At 35.5% G+C, this 17,325-nt stretch overlaps 1 protein-coding gene across 1 annotated transcript in view; it reads left to right on the top strand.

Moving 5' to 3' along the window:
* WDR70 (WD repeat domain 70) overlaps positions 1-17,325 on the top strand; it is a 119,727-nt gene that overhangs the window by 79,031 nt on the left and 23,371 nt on the right. The window contains exons 11-13 of the mRNA XM_065662898.1: positions 4,021-4,120; positions 9,227-9,311; positions 10,425-10,563. Of these exons, the coding sequence (XP_065518970.1) occupies positions 4,021-4,120; positions 9,227-9,311; positions 10,425-10,563 (324 nt within the window). The remainder of the gene's footprint in view (positions 1-4,020; positions 4,121-9,226; positions 9,312-10,424; positions 10,564-17,325) is intronic.

The following is a 17,325-nucleotide window of genomic DNA, read 5'->3' as shown; positions in this document are numbered from 1 at the left end:
AGTGCTTTAAGGAAAGCATCTGATAATAGCCTGCAACTGCCTACTCAGGGAAAAAATTGAGAAAATTCTGAATTCATTTGGCACATATAGACCTGATAATTTGTAAGTGATATACTAACCCTTAAAATTACATTTACATTTCTTTTCTGGGTTGTAATTGAGTGTGAAACAAATATGCTTCCTTTGGTAGAGATGACCAAAGGGGGGATGCGGAAAGAGCAATTTGGAGCATGTAACTAGTGCCCTGGGAACCTGTCTGTCTTGTCAGCTGTGATCACAGCTCTGAGATAGTTGTCTGTTTCTGATGGGATCACTTTCAACAAAGACCCAGACAAGTTTTGCTCTGTTGTGACTAAAAAGGGGGCTTCTGGTTTGTCTCTTTTCTTCTTGCAGCTTTACTAGCTCATACCTTTGTCACCTTGAGACTGGTCTATGATAATATGTTAATTTGAAAGGCAGTGTTTACTAAATATTATCAGTTTTGCAGTGGAATATTGTCAGTGTCAGCTAACTTACTGTACTGAAAGTAGCTTAGTTGGGTGAAATCATCCGTTTAAATCTCCAACAGACATACTGGCTTAGGACTTGCCTGTCTGGCATCTCTGCTCAGCTAATCCCACCCTTTTGCCTCATGTTTGAAATGAGCATAAATCCCTATTTCCAGCTCTCTCAAGGAGCACTGGAAACATTCCTTGATGTGAAAGAGGGGGAACAGCTGGTAAGCGAGCATGGGAAGCATCTCTAAAGGGGAGCACATTGTAGACTGCACTTTGTTAGTGGCACTCAGTATTGGGTAGAGTTCCTTTTGCTGTAGGCATGTTTATGGTTGCATGGTTGATTGTGTTCACATTAATAAGTAAAATCTTGTTACGTGTCTGTAATACAGGGAAAGATTGATATAGCAGTCACTGTAGATAACACTTTCTCCAAGGTCTTCCTTCATTTACTGCCTCTGCTTTTAAAAAGGTGTTGAATATGTCAGGAACAAGAAGAAAAAAAAATGCTTTGGCTGGGACATTTGTTGTTGCATTAAAAGAAAAAATGTTGGGGAAGTGTCATCCTACTTTGAAATACTGCATCTTAGAAACAATGTGGAAAGTTCAATAATTTTATTAGTTAATTGTATTGTTTTTCTCATGGATGAGGCTTGGGTATCTTAGGTGAACAAACTGATGAGTTCTGTCTTGTGCTTTTCCTAGAATATGTTTTATTTAGGATTCTGGAGAAGGAAAACAGTTGTGTAGTGCAGAATTCTAACCATGTGTCCATGTTGCATGTCATTCATTTGTGATAAACATTTAATGTGACTACTGTCATATTCACTTACCGTATTGTTTCTCTTCAATACACCCAGAATTTTGTGCAGATATGCATTGCTGACTTTCCAGTCATGTATCTCCCCTTCCTCTCCTTCCCAGTTCTTTCTCTGGTTTCCTTTTATCTTCCAGTTCTCATCCTTTCTGTGAGGACTGTGGTGAAATTGCAAACCCTGACATTTATCTGTTGTCCTAGTTTTTTTCAATACATACAACTACATCCGTTCGCACATGTGCTTCATGTTTTCTACCTGTCATCTCATGTTGCACACAAGTCCAGTCAGCTGTAATTGCTTAAGAAAAATACATGTGCTAATACAAAGTTAGAAATAAATTGCTTACATTGCTAGAGTTATTTGCTAGAAAGTCTTCAAACAGGTTGCAGAAGATAGTGTGTTACCACAGAATTTGCTGAAATAAGTAACCTTTATAAAAATTTTAAGGACTGGTGAACTTGCTGAATTTTCTGTGGCATGTTACTAGTACTTCATAATAGCAGGCACCTCTGCAACAAAAGGAGAGGAGTAATGAAGGAGAAATGTAGGTACACTTTGCCCTAATTACCTTTACATCTTTATCTAGTGTTTCAGTGCTCTCTCCGTCCATTCCTGAATCAAACTTTTGAATTGTGTACATTAGTTCTGTTGTTTCATGTCTTTCCCACAAGAAATATTCTGATAAGGATTTTTTTTCTGCTGATTTGTTAGCAAGATTAGGCATCTGTTAAAAATGTTAAGAGGCCAGGGGCCAAACACGTTATTTTCTTTGAAAACTGCAACGTACATTTACCAGTCTATGTAAAACCTTCTTGTTCAACCTTCTATAATTTTTAGAGCAACCTTCAATCATTGTAGAATATTTGATTTAGTATTACAATTCAGGGTTATATTCCTTTGGAGAATAATATATGGAGGGCAAGCTTGCAGAGCTCAAAGTTAGGAAAACAATCTTTTTACTGGCAAACTGAGCAAACTTATTTTTAAAGACAGCTGAAAAAGAACTTGTCAAAGTATGGATACTTCAGTGACAAGGCTCCATAGTGGGTAACATATTTAAAGTGAGCTGTTTAATTCCTGAAAGATAGAATATAGGTTTGATTAATAGATTCATGAATTCATGATAAATAAAATCAGTATCTTTGACCATACGAAACATTTTTTTTTTTTCTTTTTTCTATCGGTATATGTTTGGGTTTTCTATTGGTAAAACATAAAAGATATTGGGTGGACCCCAAATCTTTATTTTAAGGCATTTCAAGCAAAAGGCATTTCGGAATGATTCAGAATGAAAGCAAAAAAACCCAACGAACCCAAACACCCTTGCATTAAGTTGTGCAACAAGAGGAAAAGGTCTTAATATTATGTCAGTGTAACACTGCCAGAGGGGGATGCGAGTGTTGAGTAGACAGGTGTTGCAGAGTACAAAGTAAGATTTTTCAGTTTATCTGAAATAGATCAATATTGCATTGTGATCTTTTTGTCATTTTTTCAGGTGTGATTATTAACCACTTACAATGCTTTTGCAAGTGTCCATTGTATTCCTTACACAGAAGATTGCTTGTTAGTGTTTAAAGAATATTGCTAAAAACTTATTTTCTGATAGCCAATTCACAGTTATCCTTTCAGTGTTAGAACATGCTTGAAAAATTTTATGTAGTTGGATGCATAAAATATGTTTCTTAGTATTTATATTCATTTATTGTCTTCTCCTCTGTACAAGGAAGCCCATGTTTTAATCCTCATCTTACAGTCGGGAAGCTCAGTTACATTTGCAGAGGCAATTTTTAAATGCATTATTTTGCAACTGTATGAACTGGTGCTGTTAGGAAAAAGAGGGAAAATGAGAAGCCTGATTTCCCAGGTGTTAAAATGGGAGTCAACCTGTCTCAAACTTCTTCATCTTTGTGTCTTTTTCTTCCCTTTTTCCAATCCTCTGTATGAAAAGCATCTTGGTACCTCAGGTGTGATTTCTGGTTTTGGTTGGGAAGTAGGAAAGCTTGATTTTACCAGAGTGCTAAAATGTAATTGAGGTCTTCCCTTTCTAACAGACTTTTTATTGATTTTACTAAATAGTGTCTTAATGAACAAAGCTCGTGGAAGTAATTTCTACCTTTCTCTAGGATTCTTGGCAAAATGGAAGTAATTGAAAATAATTATAAATTATTCCCACATTTTAATTTTGTTGCAGCTAAATTGTAACACAAACCTCAAGATACCTGAGCTTTGTTCTGCTATATAAGCCATGATCTTTGGCAAAGATTAAATTTGGCAAAAGTATATTATACCAATCCTTCTTTTAAGTCCTTTCCAAGCTATGTATTGTATTTTTGTATTTATTGTAACTATCAGCCTGCTTTAGGGGAGTGTTGAGAACTGTCTTAAAGTGTATTTTTATCTTAACCAGGCAGAACTACCTTTATTAGGTGCTAGTGGGAGTTTTTCTGGAGCCCTGGTGCTATGTAAATGTAGACTGTATAATTAAACATATGAAAAAATCAATTTTTGCCTTAAAATTCTTATTACGAAAGCCTGTTCTGAAACATACATGACTTTTTAAAGAACTGGTAATATGTAGCTTCTGTACCTCATAAAAATGCAGGGTCTTCTGTTTAAATTTAGGAATAGCATCGTAGTACACAAACTGCTAAAAAGAAATGTTTGTCCCATTTTGAAATAAGCAAATGTTTTATTTGTTTCACCAACAGGTACACACGAAGTTCCACTGCAGGCAAGCTCATGCTCCAGGCACTGACACTTCATGCTTGACATTTTCCTATGATGGTATTGTCCTTGCCAGCCGGGGAGGTAAGTGAATGATAGAAACCTTTGATGTTTGAAGTAAGATGATTACTAAGCGAAATGGTTCAGTGAGCAAAACATTTAAATTGTATCTTTGTTAAATTTAACTGGTTTTGGTGGAGGTAAGATAGTGAAGTCAGCAACTAGTGATTTAAACCTGAAGTGTATCACAATTTACATCTTTCATTTTGATATACCATGGAATAATGTTCCTGAAATCACATTTTACAGCAGTTAAGGAATATTTTAAGAGAACTTTACTGTGTTGCGCAGTTCCTTATCTTTTTGTCTAGCATTAATAACATGCCAAAAGGAAATTATTAGCTTAATTAAAAACAAAATGAGACCAGTTTTGTTACTTAGTCCTTTCCAGGAAAATTACTGCCTTTCAACAACAGTATTTCTGTCCTGGATTTACTAATTCCTCAAGCAGCTTTCTTAATGTAATGTCCTTTTCTGTTCTAGTTAGAATTTCTATCCAATTTATCACAAACATCAAGAGATGATGACTGGAAGTGAGAGGCTGAGATGTAGTTGAATGGCAGAAAAATTTGAAATGTCTACAAGGCATGAAAAACACTCCTGTTTTTTAAACTTCAGATAAAACTTCTGTAACCAAGTCTTAGATACCAGAACAAGTTTTGAGAAGCCACAGATATGTTTGAAAATTCATTCCCTCCAGTATTAGATGTATTGGATCAGTTGGTGTCTGCCTAAGACAGCTTTTCATACAGAGATTTGTCTACGAAGTATTTTGCAGGCAGGTGCAAACATACAATCTGAGCTGTCTGGGTGGAAACCAGTTGTAACCAGAATCTATGTATATGCATTAGCATGGCCCCAAGGCCAGATAAACAGATCTAGGAGGGGCAGTATGTTAATGTCAGCTAGCATTGTGCCTAACATATGTACAGGACATCTGGTCAGGTTGGTACGTAGACAGAATTACATACACAAAATACCAAGATAGAGGTATTCATAGACACAAAAAGCTCTGAAGTAGGGGATGTGCTTCTAAGCCAATGGCCATAGCTTGCAATTACTTTGTGTCCTTCCCCTCCTGCTGTCCCTGCTAAACTACGGTGGCATTGGTGACAGCGATAAGAAGTTGCTATTGGATGCTACCTCTCCGACTTCTTTGCCCATCTTGCCATTTTTTTAGGATTCCAAGTGTTATATTCCCCAGATTACATTTTTCAGAGTAAGATGATGATAGTCTTGTCCTTGACAGCCCTAGGCTTATTAGGGCATGCTAATGGTAATTGGATGTTTAATTGCCAGTCACGCTCTTGTATCCAGAGTTCTCTGGCCACTGTACTCATAAGGAATGAGTCTTAAGTCACTGAGATAAAAACTCTCAACTTTGCTGGTCATTACTTTATGCTTACTATGCGAGAACATTTTCCTTCTTGGAAAATGGAAGAACCATATGTCTTTCTGTTCTGGGCTAAGTGAAATGCTTGTTATGTCTGACAGTGGTGTTGCCCCTGAAAAATTCACACAGACATACTTGATAAAACTTAAGGAGAAACTGTAGTAGGCTTTTAAATATTAATATCAAACAAAGTTAGTACTTAGGTATTCACTAATGCTCTCTTTAAACCTACATTTATGTGAATTCCCTTACTTTTCACGTTTATGAATGGAGATCACAAAGATGGCCTTTGCTTATTCTTACTGCATGTGGCACTTCTGGTTGCCTGCACTTCCTCATATGTCTCCACATTCTGTGTTGTGTTAGACAGACTTTTCCTTACTTATGTTTTATCTAGCATGCTCTGCTCTATGCTATATAAAATATGGACTGATTGTTTGCAGAATATAAAATTGTGCGGAAATTTGGTCTCTGTGTGGATAAAAGTACGACCTTTTGTCTATCATATTAAAAAAAAAAAAGCTCTGTGTATGCTATGCTAGAAAGTAAGGAGGATTCATACCTTATTTTGACTTGTTTGGTTAGTGCTTTGATATGAGTATTGCTTTGGATCTGTACCAAGAAAAGCAGATGTGGATTCAGCATTCATAGATTAACACACCTGCCATGTGCTGAGGATCAGAGAGAGGATAGTTCTTTGGGGCATGTGGACTTTCCTTGAAAGCCTGATGGACTCTTCTGCATCTGATGTAGATTCTGTGTTGTATGTGAGAGAGATGTGGCAGGGCTCAGCTGCAAGCACAAGGGAAATTGAAAAACTAAAGAGCTGCTTATAGGAGTTCCGAGTCTTGTTCTTGTTGAGTATTAGGTAGTAACTTGACAGAAACTTAAGAAAGTGGTGGTTTTGCACATTTTTAACCATGAAAGTAATTTTTTCTAAATACTATGAAGATAGTGTTTGGAGAACGTTTTCTTTGCTTAGCAGCAAAGAGGTGAGAATTAGGACTGGACTTGGGATCCTGTTATAAAAATACAAAAAAAGTTTTGACTCCTGGTATGTACAGAATTTATGTACTTGATTTTTGTTATAATATGGAGCAATGACTTCATTAGTTCCATGAATCTGATGATAGCTGTTAGTTTGATGGTTCAATTATTTTCTGTGCTATGAACAGTGTGCAGACTCAGTGCCACCTTAATCAGTAAATTTACATAGCAAATAAGTAAAACTTATAAAGCAAGTAAAACTTGCTTGTAAAATCCAAGAAGAATTCACATCTAGGCCTATCAGATAGATTCTGCATATACATGCTTTATTTTGAGCTCAATTTTCTTGCTTGTTTGTTTGAACATATGAGAGTAGAGCCTTTTATTACTATCCTGCTTATTAAAATGGTGAAGAGTAGAGTTTGAAATGCTACTAAAAATGCTATAAAAGCTTTAAATAATCCTGACAGGCATAGTAGTAGTCTGCTGTCAAGAAAAATACTGAATGATCTGAGTGGACTGTTTTTAATGCTTCAGACTGAACTGCACAACTTCTGTTTATAAGTTTTAGTTTAAGGATAGCTATTTTTGTCCATATATGAAGTAACTAAAAATAGATCTGTACTTCTGCAGCACTTGTAAAGAATCCTCTTAAGCATTGATGGGAGGATGCTACTGGAAAAAATCATTGTTGTGGAAAACATATCTGTTTTCTTTGTGACCACGATTACAACTTCAAAAGCAGATTAGATTCAAGAACCAGTATCATATTTGCCACACAGATAATTTTAATTAGACAAAAAAAAAAAATTGGGCAATTTCTTAATGGTAGTAAGAGTTTAACAGTGTTGGCCAAGTCATTCTACTAGCACTTCTCCCTTTCCAAGTCTTTAATCACCTATTTCTGCACAGTGCAAAACAGTGTTGATTTGAAACCAAGCACAACTTTTTGAGTCTTCAGAATATTCTGATACTTTAAACCAGCAGATTACATTTTATTGTTAGCAGAAGAGCTAGAGCTAAATGTCTGAGTGCAACTCTCCTGCTACAGCCTGGCAGGACTGCAGCTTGAAGATCATGTCAAGGCTCATTCCACTAGGAACAGAACAGCCTTGGCTGCTAGCCTCAGATCTGTCCCTAACCAGGAGATTTGCAGACGGGCCAAATGGTATCCTTTGCATACATTTGTAAAGTGCTGGTGCTTCAGATACATCTCACTGATAAGTGTTTTTTCATTGGGAGTGGAAAGAAAAAGAGGGTTCATATTACAGGACCAAATGCTTTGAAGTGCTTGGGTGGAGTCTGTTGGGAAACAATAAGAAAACATATATTCCCAAAATAAGGACTCAACATTTTTCTTTCTTTTCTTTACCATTTTTCTTGTCATGTTTTAGCTTCCCAATGAACAGAAATATACTCTGCTCTACACGTCATTTATATTGTCCACTGTTTAAAAATATTTTGTAGTAAGGAGTTATCATAGTCTTTAATATAAACATCCATGATGTATGAGGACACACATTGCTGCTTTCCCTGCAAAGGGTACTGCTGGCGTTGATTCCTTTTGTTGCAGCATGTTACTTTATTTTTTTTTTTTTTTATATTTTTATTTAACATTTTGTTTCCAAGGCTCTTGTTTTGTGCTTTGAAAAGAAGTAGGTCTTTGGATTACCTATCACTTGCCTTCCTTTCCTCCTAGTTCAGGGAGATTTTGTAACTTTTTGTCTGAAGTTAATCTCTGGATGTTCTTTACGAGAATTGTTTGAAAGTCCTTTTCACCCTTGAAAGTGCTGAGGCACTGACGTCTAATGCAAGGAGATGTCTAGCTGCCTGAGTGATGTACTTCAAAGCTCAAATTCTGTAGCTCATCTCATGCTGGAAATACGTATCTCAGAGGGATGATCAGCAGAGATGTAGATCTCTCTGAGAATAACTAATAGCTTGGTCGCCCCCGCCCCGTTCTCACTTTGTTAATATGTCATAACTTTTCAAAAAGAAATAAACAGCCTGACTTTTACTGGGCTACAGTCACACCATGTTTATCAAATACAGAAAGAATTGCTCTACATGCCTTGCTGAAACCTCAGTTCTGGCTTTTATGGCCAAAGGTGGTTTGGAGAGGTGTGAAAAGGTTTCATCACAGCAGGTGTGAGTTTACTTGCTTCCCTACTTCCTGATTGTCAAGGATTTCTGACTGATTTCCAGGGCTTGTTCTCTGTACTGAGATTGCAGTTTTTAGCTGTTTGACTGCTAAAGAAGGGGGAAGACTTCATGTGCTTTCTGTTCTTCCTGATATTTTTTTTTTTTTTCATGGCAGGTAGAAACCAGACGCATAAAACTTGTTTGATTTTTGATCTAGACCATCCATGATACTATTTTAATTTCTTTGGTATCTTAAAGGTTAAATTTACTCCTGTCAGCAAAGCACCAGTGCTCACAAACAGAATAAATTAGTATTTGGTAACTCTGATTCCACTGTGGATAATTCTTTGTAGCAGTGATTGTCATGATAGAGTTGAGTCCTTGAGAAGTTTTTGATCTCCTGGAGCAGCAGGTGGAACTTCTCATCCTTGCACTACTGTAGTCCTTTAGGGACAAAAAACTTCCAAACTATCCCCATTTTGACTGCTGCTCCTGTGTCATTCTGTTCTTGTTGTGTCTGAATTGGAAGATGGAGTTTACTGCACATCCTAATATTTTTTTGTTTTTATTTTTTTTTTCTTCCTAACCATGTCCTCTTTGTTTTACAGGAGATAATACTTTAAAGTTATGGGATATTAGACAGTTAAAAAAGCCTCTTAATTCAGCAGAAAGCCTACCCAGCTTCTTTCCAATGTAAGTACTCTATTCCAGGTAGTAGAAAGAGCAGTAGTTGTGCTGAATGGGAGGGGGCTTGCTGGAGTTATTCTTCTCAGTTCTGTACAAAAACCACTGCACAGGGAGGACTGTGCAGTCACAATTCTTGGCTATTTTGAGACTCCGTGTTGCATTAAAATATCTCTCTTTTTTTTTTTTTTTTTTTTAATATATGCTTGTTTCATGCCATTTTTCAGTCTCGTATGTCTTATCGTAGAATCACGTGACCTGATCATATGTCTTATGCTTAACAAGATTAGCAACTTTTTGAGGAGGAGTCCAGTTCGTTGCCTGATGTTTGTGTAATGAGATATAGAAGTAATCCTCATTCTTATTTGGTCTATGATTAATAGAATTATCTGGCTTGAAAAGTAGACATAACATAAAGGTGCATGGCTTGAATTCATGGCATGAATTATGATGTTTGAAGTGCTGATGACTGTGTTCTTTGGTACTAAAATACTATACTGCATAGTGGTAAAAACAGTATTTAATATTTTTATTGGTATTACCTGCATGTCTGTAGCTGTAGCACAGCCAAATCCAACTCTAAGGACAATTTATATGTTTGAAATAAGATCTTAGACAGACAGGTCATGGACAGCTCAATCTTCACTGCAATTTGTAGCATAGAGGAAAAGTAAACAGACAGATGTTTTTGGCCACTGTATAAACACATTGCCTTGCATCATTGAAGGATGTATCATCAGGAAAAACAGATTACATGATTTTTTTTTCCCTTTTTTTTACTTCATGATGAGTACAAGATTTGAAAATACTTTTGTGACTTTGTTTTTCGTATTGAAAAGTTTACAAGAGTTTTGAGAGGAGGGGAATTTTGTTGGAAGGAAGGTTTTTACTGAATTTGCCTGTTTTGCACATTCTGTACACAGCCGTAATTGTACATGTGAACTGTACATGTACTGTCTGGAAACTATAGTAACAGATGACAGCTGACAAAAGATTTTTTTAAAGCTGTATTTTGAAAGGATTAACAAATAGAAAGGGTTATTTTTAAGGAGTGAAATCTATATAGAAGCTTCCTATACATTTGTTGTTGATTCACCCATTATGATTTGTTTTCTTCAACAGGACAGACTGTTGTTTCAGCCCAGATGATAAAATAGTTGTCACAGGCACCTCTGTTAAGAGAGGTGGTGGCAGTGGGAAGCTTTGCTTCTTTTACCGGGAAACATTGCAGAAGTTGTATGAGATAGAAGTTACAGATGCGGTATGTATTTCAGTTTCTTTTTATCTACTATTTAAAATATGAATGAAATCAATGAAACCATATGCTTTTTTCCCATAATACAGGTAATAACCAACTAACACTATTGTAATTTTTCTACTCCATAATCAAGAGATGGAGACAGAGTTGTCTGAATAGGCAATTTTCTTCAACTTGAAGGAAAAAAAACACTAGGAGATTTCATGGCAAAAGGAACGCAACACCAAAAACACCATTTACATCAGTAACATCAAAATGTAAAATTGCAAATCTCTAATACAAAAAAGTCTGCGTATGGCTTGAACTGGCTACCTCTTCCTTTGAACAGAAGGGAAAAGCTTAATACCATAGCTGAAGAAAGTCTTTTCACTCTAGTGTTGTACACAAGTGGGCTTACAAGAGTACGACAAGCAGATGTGGGAGAAATTTAAACAGAATTGCCTTTGCTTATATATGGCAATGTATGCTTAAGTCCCATTAGTTGTTGCAGCCTGTCAGATAGCAAGTTTTTTTGCTTTATTTCAGGATGTTGTTTTCTCATCCTGCACTTTTCTTAACCAGTCTAACAGTCTTTCCTAGCACAGTGGACCCAAACCATTTTATGCTGGAAATCATTTACACAGAATTTGAATTTGTATTTATAGTTTTATTCCATTTTCTCTTCTAATTCACCCTAAAGCAGAATCTGCTTACAGATGAATTTGTTATATCCATCATTTCAGTTGTGTAAACTGGAAATGCAGAATGCATGTCAAAGCGGAAGCATGTATTTCTTCTGGATGGGGAAAAAAAACCCCACTGTTTTTATTTTAAACACACATTCTCAATACAGTTTTTATACAGCATTGGCAGTTTTATTTTAAGAATTTTAATTATCTTTAAAGAATTTTTCCAAAGATAGTATAATTTCAAATATAAATTTTTCTTTTGTGGAACATACCAAACATCAACTGAACTCACAATGATTTCTAGTGGGTTTTTATTTTCTGATACAAGTATTGTAAGCAAGTATGTGTAACCTTTATCTGATGCAAAGCACAGATGCCTCAGTATCCCCTTTGAAACTTCATGAGAGAGAAAAAGAAAATAACTATATAGAAGTGAAAAAGGTAGATTGTTGTAGGAGCTTTTCTGTCCTTGGGCACAGGAAACAAAACAGCATAGTAATTCCATTCACAATTAATTTGAACTCGTTAGAATGGAGTGTCAGGACGTGGTCATGATGGCATCTCCATTTAGTTGTGGATCCAAAAGAAGTAAATGAGAATTATTGCTGACCAACCTACCTTTTTTTGTGTTCAAAAGAAATACAATTTTCATTTGTTTCCCAGAAAAATGTTTAGTTCTCTGAAATAAAGGAATCATGTAAGTGTTCTTGAGGCAGATCATTCTAAAGGAGGATCCAGAAAAAATATAGTTTTACTGTCAGTTTTAGAATTCAGAAGTAAATTCTTGCTCATTCTTCTTCAAAATGCAAAAGAGCTATGGAGCTGAGAACCAACAGTAGGAAATGGTTGGAAAAACAAAAATAGGGGTCAGTAAGCAACTTCACTGGGGCCACTCACGTAGTAAAATTTTAAGTGTGTGTACAAATCTCAGCAGGTTCATAATTTTATATAGGTGTTGATATTTATATAGTTCTTTTTAAGACTGCAGTAAATTACTTTTGTCTGTAGAGTTTTAGTGCTGCCGTTTTTCTTCATTTGTAATTATTAAATTTAAGGCTCATTCTCCTGCTTTGAATGTAATGGATCAAATGAAAATAATGGGAATAATAGCTGAAGAATTGAGACTTAGAAATGCTGATCATATGATATAATTTTCAGCACTAGCAATATCTGTACAATAATCTGTCTAGCTTCCAGCTTCAACACTACATGTCTAAGAAAAACAGTTATCAACATAAAAGCATATCAACAGTAATCTAAAAGAAGAAAAATTGCTATAAGTGGTGTTATAAAATAAATGTAGCATGTTTTTTCATGATCTTACTATTGTTTATATCTTTCAGCTTTTCCATTGGTGTTCTTTCCTTGTTCTCAAATTGCAGTGTTTGATGAAATGTAAAGACATAAACACATGTTGAAAAGAAATTAATTTTCAAGAAGCAGTCTTCTGTCTTTTTTAAGCAATACGTGCTGTTTGTTGGAGAGATCATTGGCCTGTAAATTGGTAGATTAATATATTGTGTGTAGTTTATCAAAGTATTTTTTCTGTAGTGTAGTAATTACTTGCTTTCTACTGGTTACTTTCCTAGCTTCCATTTTTCCTTATAGTCTCAAAAACACAGCATTTAGTGTCATTAAAGATAAACACATAATGTGGTTTAAGATGTAAGTTTGGCCTATGAAACTAGATATCATACTTTTTAAACTTTTGTATGTTATGTAATGCTTTAATATGTCATTTAATTTTTTGGGGGGGGGTGTGTTTAGGCATCACATAGATGAAGTTGCACTATGCCAATCTGTATAGTAGAAGCACAAATACACCAATATCTGTCTCTGCAAAGAGCTTGATCTGCTCTCATTTCTCATGAAAATAATTACAGTTATTTCAGTTGGATTTAATCCAACTTGCTAAAGAAAAAGGGCATCATTATTTTTTTCAAGTCTAAAAAGAGAATAATAAGTCTTTTTGAGGTCAGTTGCATACCATTTTAATGGTAGAACATACCTAATCAGAATAAAAGAAAATCTACTATGAAGAGAAAACGTAAACTGTTAATGTGTTACTTTTCTAATTTCATGAGGATTTTTTAAAGGAAATGCTGGTAAGCTGAGAAAATTGAAAAACAATAAAGCGCAGTAAACATTATCTTAACCCTCCTTGGTAAATAGCCAGTGCAATTGGCCTTTAAATGAACCTAGAGGGTAATGGGAAAATATTTAATGGGAATGTTTGACCAAAGTTGTGTCTGGCATTCCTTTCCATCATACCACACAAACCTTTTTTCACCTTTCTTTCAAGTTTTCATGGGAAAACCCATTACTGCTTCAGAGCTGCTGGAGTGAAACCTTGTTGTTTTACTAATGGACTAACAGTCTGATTAGTCTCTGCTGCTGTGGCTGGGTATAAAATATTAACTTGCTTTTATTAGTTTTTATTTGTGTTGAAGAAAAACTATGTAAATGTCAGAAGTGGTGCAGACCATAGGCTCTGTGTCTGGCCAGGAGCAGCGTCCCTTCAGGAGGAGGTGTGAACAGGGCAAATATACAATGAAAATACTATGATGCTTTTCTAACTACCCTCTATGACTTGGAGATACCTTAATGCAGACATAGGAATTTTACAATTAATAGTATTAATGGATTTTTCTTCCATGAGTTTATCAAGGAATGAAACACCCATGTAGCAGGTCACTGGCAGGGTCATTTACTTACTGCAGATTAGATCAAAACTTAGGAGTGGGAGATCCTCCTCTCCCACTCTCATAAGGAAAGTCGATGCTCTACATGCAGTACTTCAGCCTTACTCTAGCTCAGTGTGTACAGGTGTCATTGGACATTATGAAGACTTTGTACTGTGACCATAATTATGTATGCTAAACTGTACAGAACAGGTCTTTTTAACATGAAAATCTTATTATGTGCTTGTATCTTTTTCATAGTTTTTCTGTTTCTTCTATCTTGGCAATATTATCTGTGAACTGTTCTTGTTCTTTTTTTCACCACAAATATCCACAAGAAAATATGTTAAAATTTCTCACTTTGAGCATTTCAGACTTATTTTATGTGAAAGATTTATAATTGCGTACAAAATACTTCTTTGGTCCATTAAGTGAATGAGGAACTTAGACAGATGTCAGGAAATACAGCTGCCAGATGAGGGGTACATACAAAGTGAGCACACAGAAACTCAAAGGCCACTTCTCTTTCCTTTTTTCAGGTAGTATGAGAGGAAGAAAGACCTGTAGCTGCTTTGGGATGAGGTTTCATCTTTTGGGATGTCTGTAACTCCACTCTCTGGAATAAAAGGGAGATTTCATTATCAGATGCAAGTCAGGGAGGGTTAATTCCTAGTTCTTGTTTTGGTTATTCAAGTTTAAGATCCTCATGAGAGCCAATTATAAATACCTAATGTATGGGAAACTGAGTTGGGTACACAACATTTTCCCCAGTGTCAAATTAATTGAAAATAGCTGTGGATAGCCACTTGAATGACTCTCATGTCTATTGTTAGTTTGGCTAGGTCAAACAGATCACCCAGTACTTATCTTTATTAAGTCACAATTGATTTTGGCAAATGCAGAGCAGTCACACATTACTTCCAAGCAAGAGTGGTCACTGAGAAAGTAAAAAAAAAAAAAAAATCCAGAAGCTGTACAAATACAGAAATTGCTATTTTAAAATGAAAATGTGATAATTTAATCTAAAAATGCATTCTAAATGCATCTAAATCTAAAATTTTTATATTGCATACATTATAAAATGCGGTGTGCAAGTTTTAAAAATAGCATGCAGATTTTTGTACACATGCAGCAGCCCTATAACATAGATTTGTTGGGTTTTGGGGAAACCTGTTTCTATTGGGAGGATTCTTCAGTATTTTCTTAAGTTTCTCAAATAAAAGCAAAAGTTAAATTATTAAATACATCTGAAAATACCTGTAAGTGATGTTTCAAGAAGGTCTTCTGAGACAAGCTATAAATAAAGCTTCTTTTTAGATTAAAGAATGAAAAGGAAAGAAGGAATAAGGAATATGAAACTTCCAGCATCCTTTATGCAGAGTTGATATAAGATTGCAGTATTTCTTTCGTTGACCTCAAATGGTACCATTTATTATTTATAAGGTGCAGTAATATAATAAAGGGCTTTTCCACTGTGGCCTATTTCACTAAGATTTAAAGCTTTTGAATTTAAGAAAAATAAATTTGTTTAACTTCTGGAAGAGATCATCATGCTACTTTTTTTTTTTTTAGCCATTTATTTCATTTGAAAGGAAAATCCACATTTTCAACAAGGAAGTAAATGCAGTATTTAAGATTCACATTTTTTGTGTTCATTAAAGAAAAAATCTAGCATAAAATGTGAATCACGCATTACAGGGAATGTGTTTTCTAGTGCTGCAGTAATGTGTCAGTTTTTATTCTCTGCTTTCATGTGTTTAGAGGCAGTCTGGTCCTTTGTATGTCCTGCAGCAGCATGTACTTTATTTTAGGGGAGCTGTCACTAGAAGTTTGAGTTGTACAAGAGAAATAAGCTGTGCAGGTTTCCTCACTGTAGCAAAGAGCGAGGGGTGTGTGTGAAGATTGTCTGCCTTAGTTATGTGAAATGCTGTGATGAAAGTGTGGCTGCAGTTTTAACAGAGCAGGTGCTTGAAAATTCCTTACCTTGCAATTACAACAAAAACAGTTTCTTCTATTCACAAAAAAAAAAAAAAGTGTGGTTGAAAGGCTCAGTTCACGTCTAAGAATATAGTTTATAGCTGTGCCTTGCAATGTGATACAGCATTGTTATCCGTATGTTCACTATTGCTTCAAATTATTGGCCTCTGAAATTGTTTTCAGTATTTTCCTTGTTTCTACATAGAACATTTTAAGTTTTATCCATTTCTGGTCCATTTTCTGTTGAATGTTTCTACACATTTTCTAAGTCATGGTTCACAAGGGAAAAATATTAGTGTTGTTTCCACTACTACTGTATTCTCGTGAGCATTTTAAATCTAATGATAGCAGTTCACTGATTGATCAATATTCCCTAGTGTCCCACCTTATTTATTGTAGTTGGCTCTTTTCCTTGGAAGAGCTCACCAGGGGAATCTAAAACCTCAAGATTCTTGCAGTTGGGGTTTAAAGTAAATTTTTAATATAATATTATTATATTTTTATTGTGTGAGCAGCATTTTTTTCCTCCTTTTTTATCATAGCATGCATAGTATCAAAATTAGTATTAACCATTCTTTTGTTCAGAAGAAGAAATAGGGTAGAAGAATACTGGTACATTTGTTGTTCAGCTTGGCAAACATTTGTAAATGGCTTAGTTCCCCATCTATCTTGGTGGGTGCATCCACGAGGCAGACCAGGCTATCCTAGATACAGCAACATGGCGAGCCAAGTTGTAGGCTTTTTTTTGTCACCATTGTGCCCTAAGTCACCAGCAGAAAGAGATTACAGAGTGTGCAGTGGGAATTAATGCTGTCACTAAGTAGCATTATCTTCCTATTATTCCTAGGGCAGAAAGCTTCTGTTTCTTGGAGGGGAGTAGACAGTTAACATAGCTGATGTTTCATACAGATCTTCCGCAAAGAAATTAAGGTGACTGTAGAGGAAGAAGAGACCTATCTTATGTAAAAGCCTTTTCTTATTATGCTAACTTTATAGGTCGATTTTACTTTACATTCTCCATGTCAACCATTATTATTAATGAACCTTGATTATTATGTAGAAATAGTGGTAGTTCTGCGGGTAAAAATGCCATTAGCTTCAGATTTTAATACTGAGTTTTTGATTTGGTTTAATTTTTTAAAAAATTCCCTTTAAGTTGCAGCTCCATAAATTGGAGAGAAAATACCTCTTTGTACATTTGGGAGAAAATGTGCTGAAACATTTGGCTGCAATATAGAGTACGATAGCATGAGAGGGAGGAAATAAATGTTTCCTTTGAAGCTTTGAGATCTTTGAGACAGGCAGGCGTCACTCTGCTGCCTTTAGGTTAAAATGCTTATGGGCTTTTCCTGCAGCCCAGCATCATGAGATTTCTAGTATATTTTGAAGCATTTTCCTCTCTTAACAAGTAATGTATGCAATTCTTGCTGGAGTGTATT

The sequence above is a fragment of the Lathamus discolor genome, chromosome Z, assembly GCF_037157495.1.
Source record: "Lathamus discolor isolate bLatDis1 chromosome Z, bLatDis1.hap1, whole genome shotgun sequence".
Taxonomy (NCBI): domain Eukaryota; kingdom Metazoa; phylum Chordata; class Aves; order Psittaciformes; family Psittacidae; genus Lathamus; species Lathamus discolor.
Note: the sequence above shows the minus strand (reverse complement) of the source record. Positions and strands in the feature narration are given on the sequence as shown.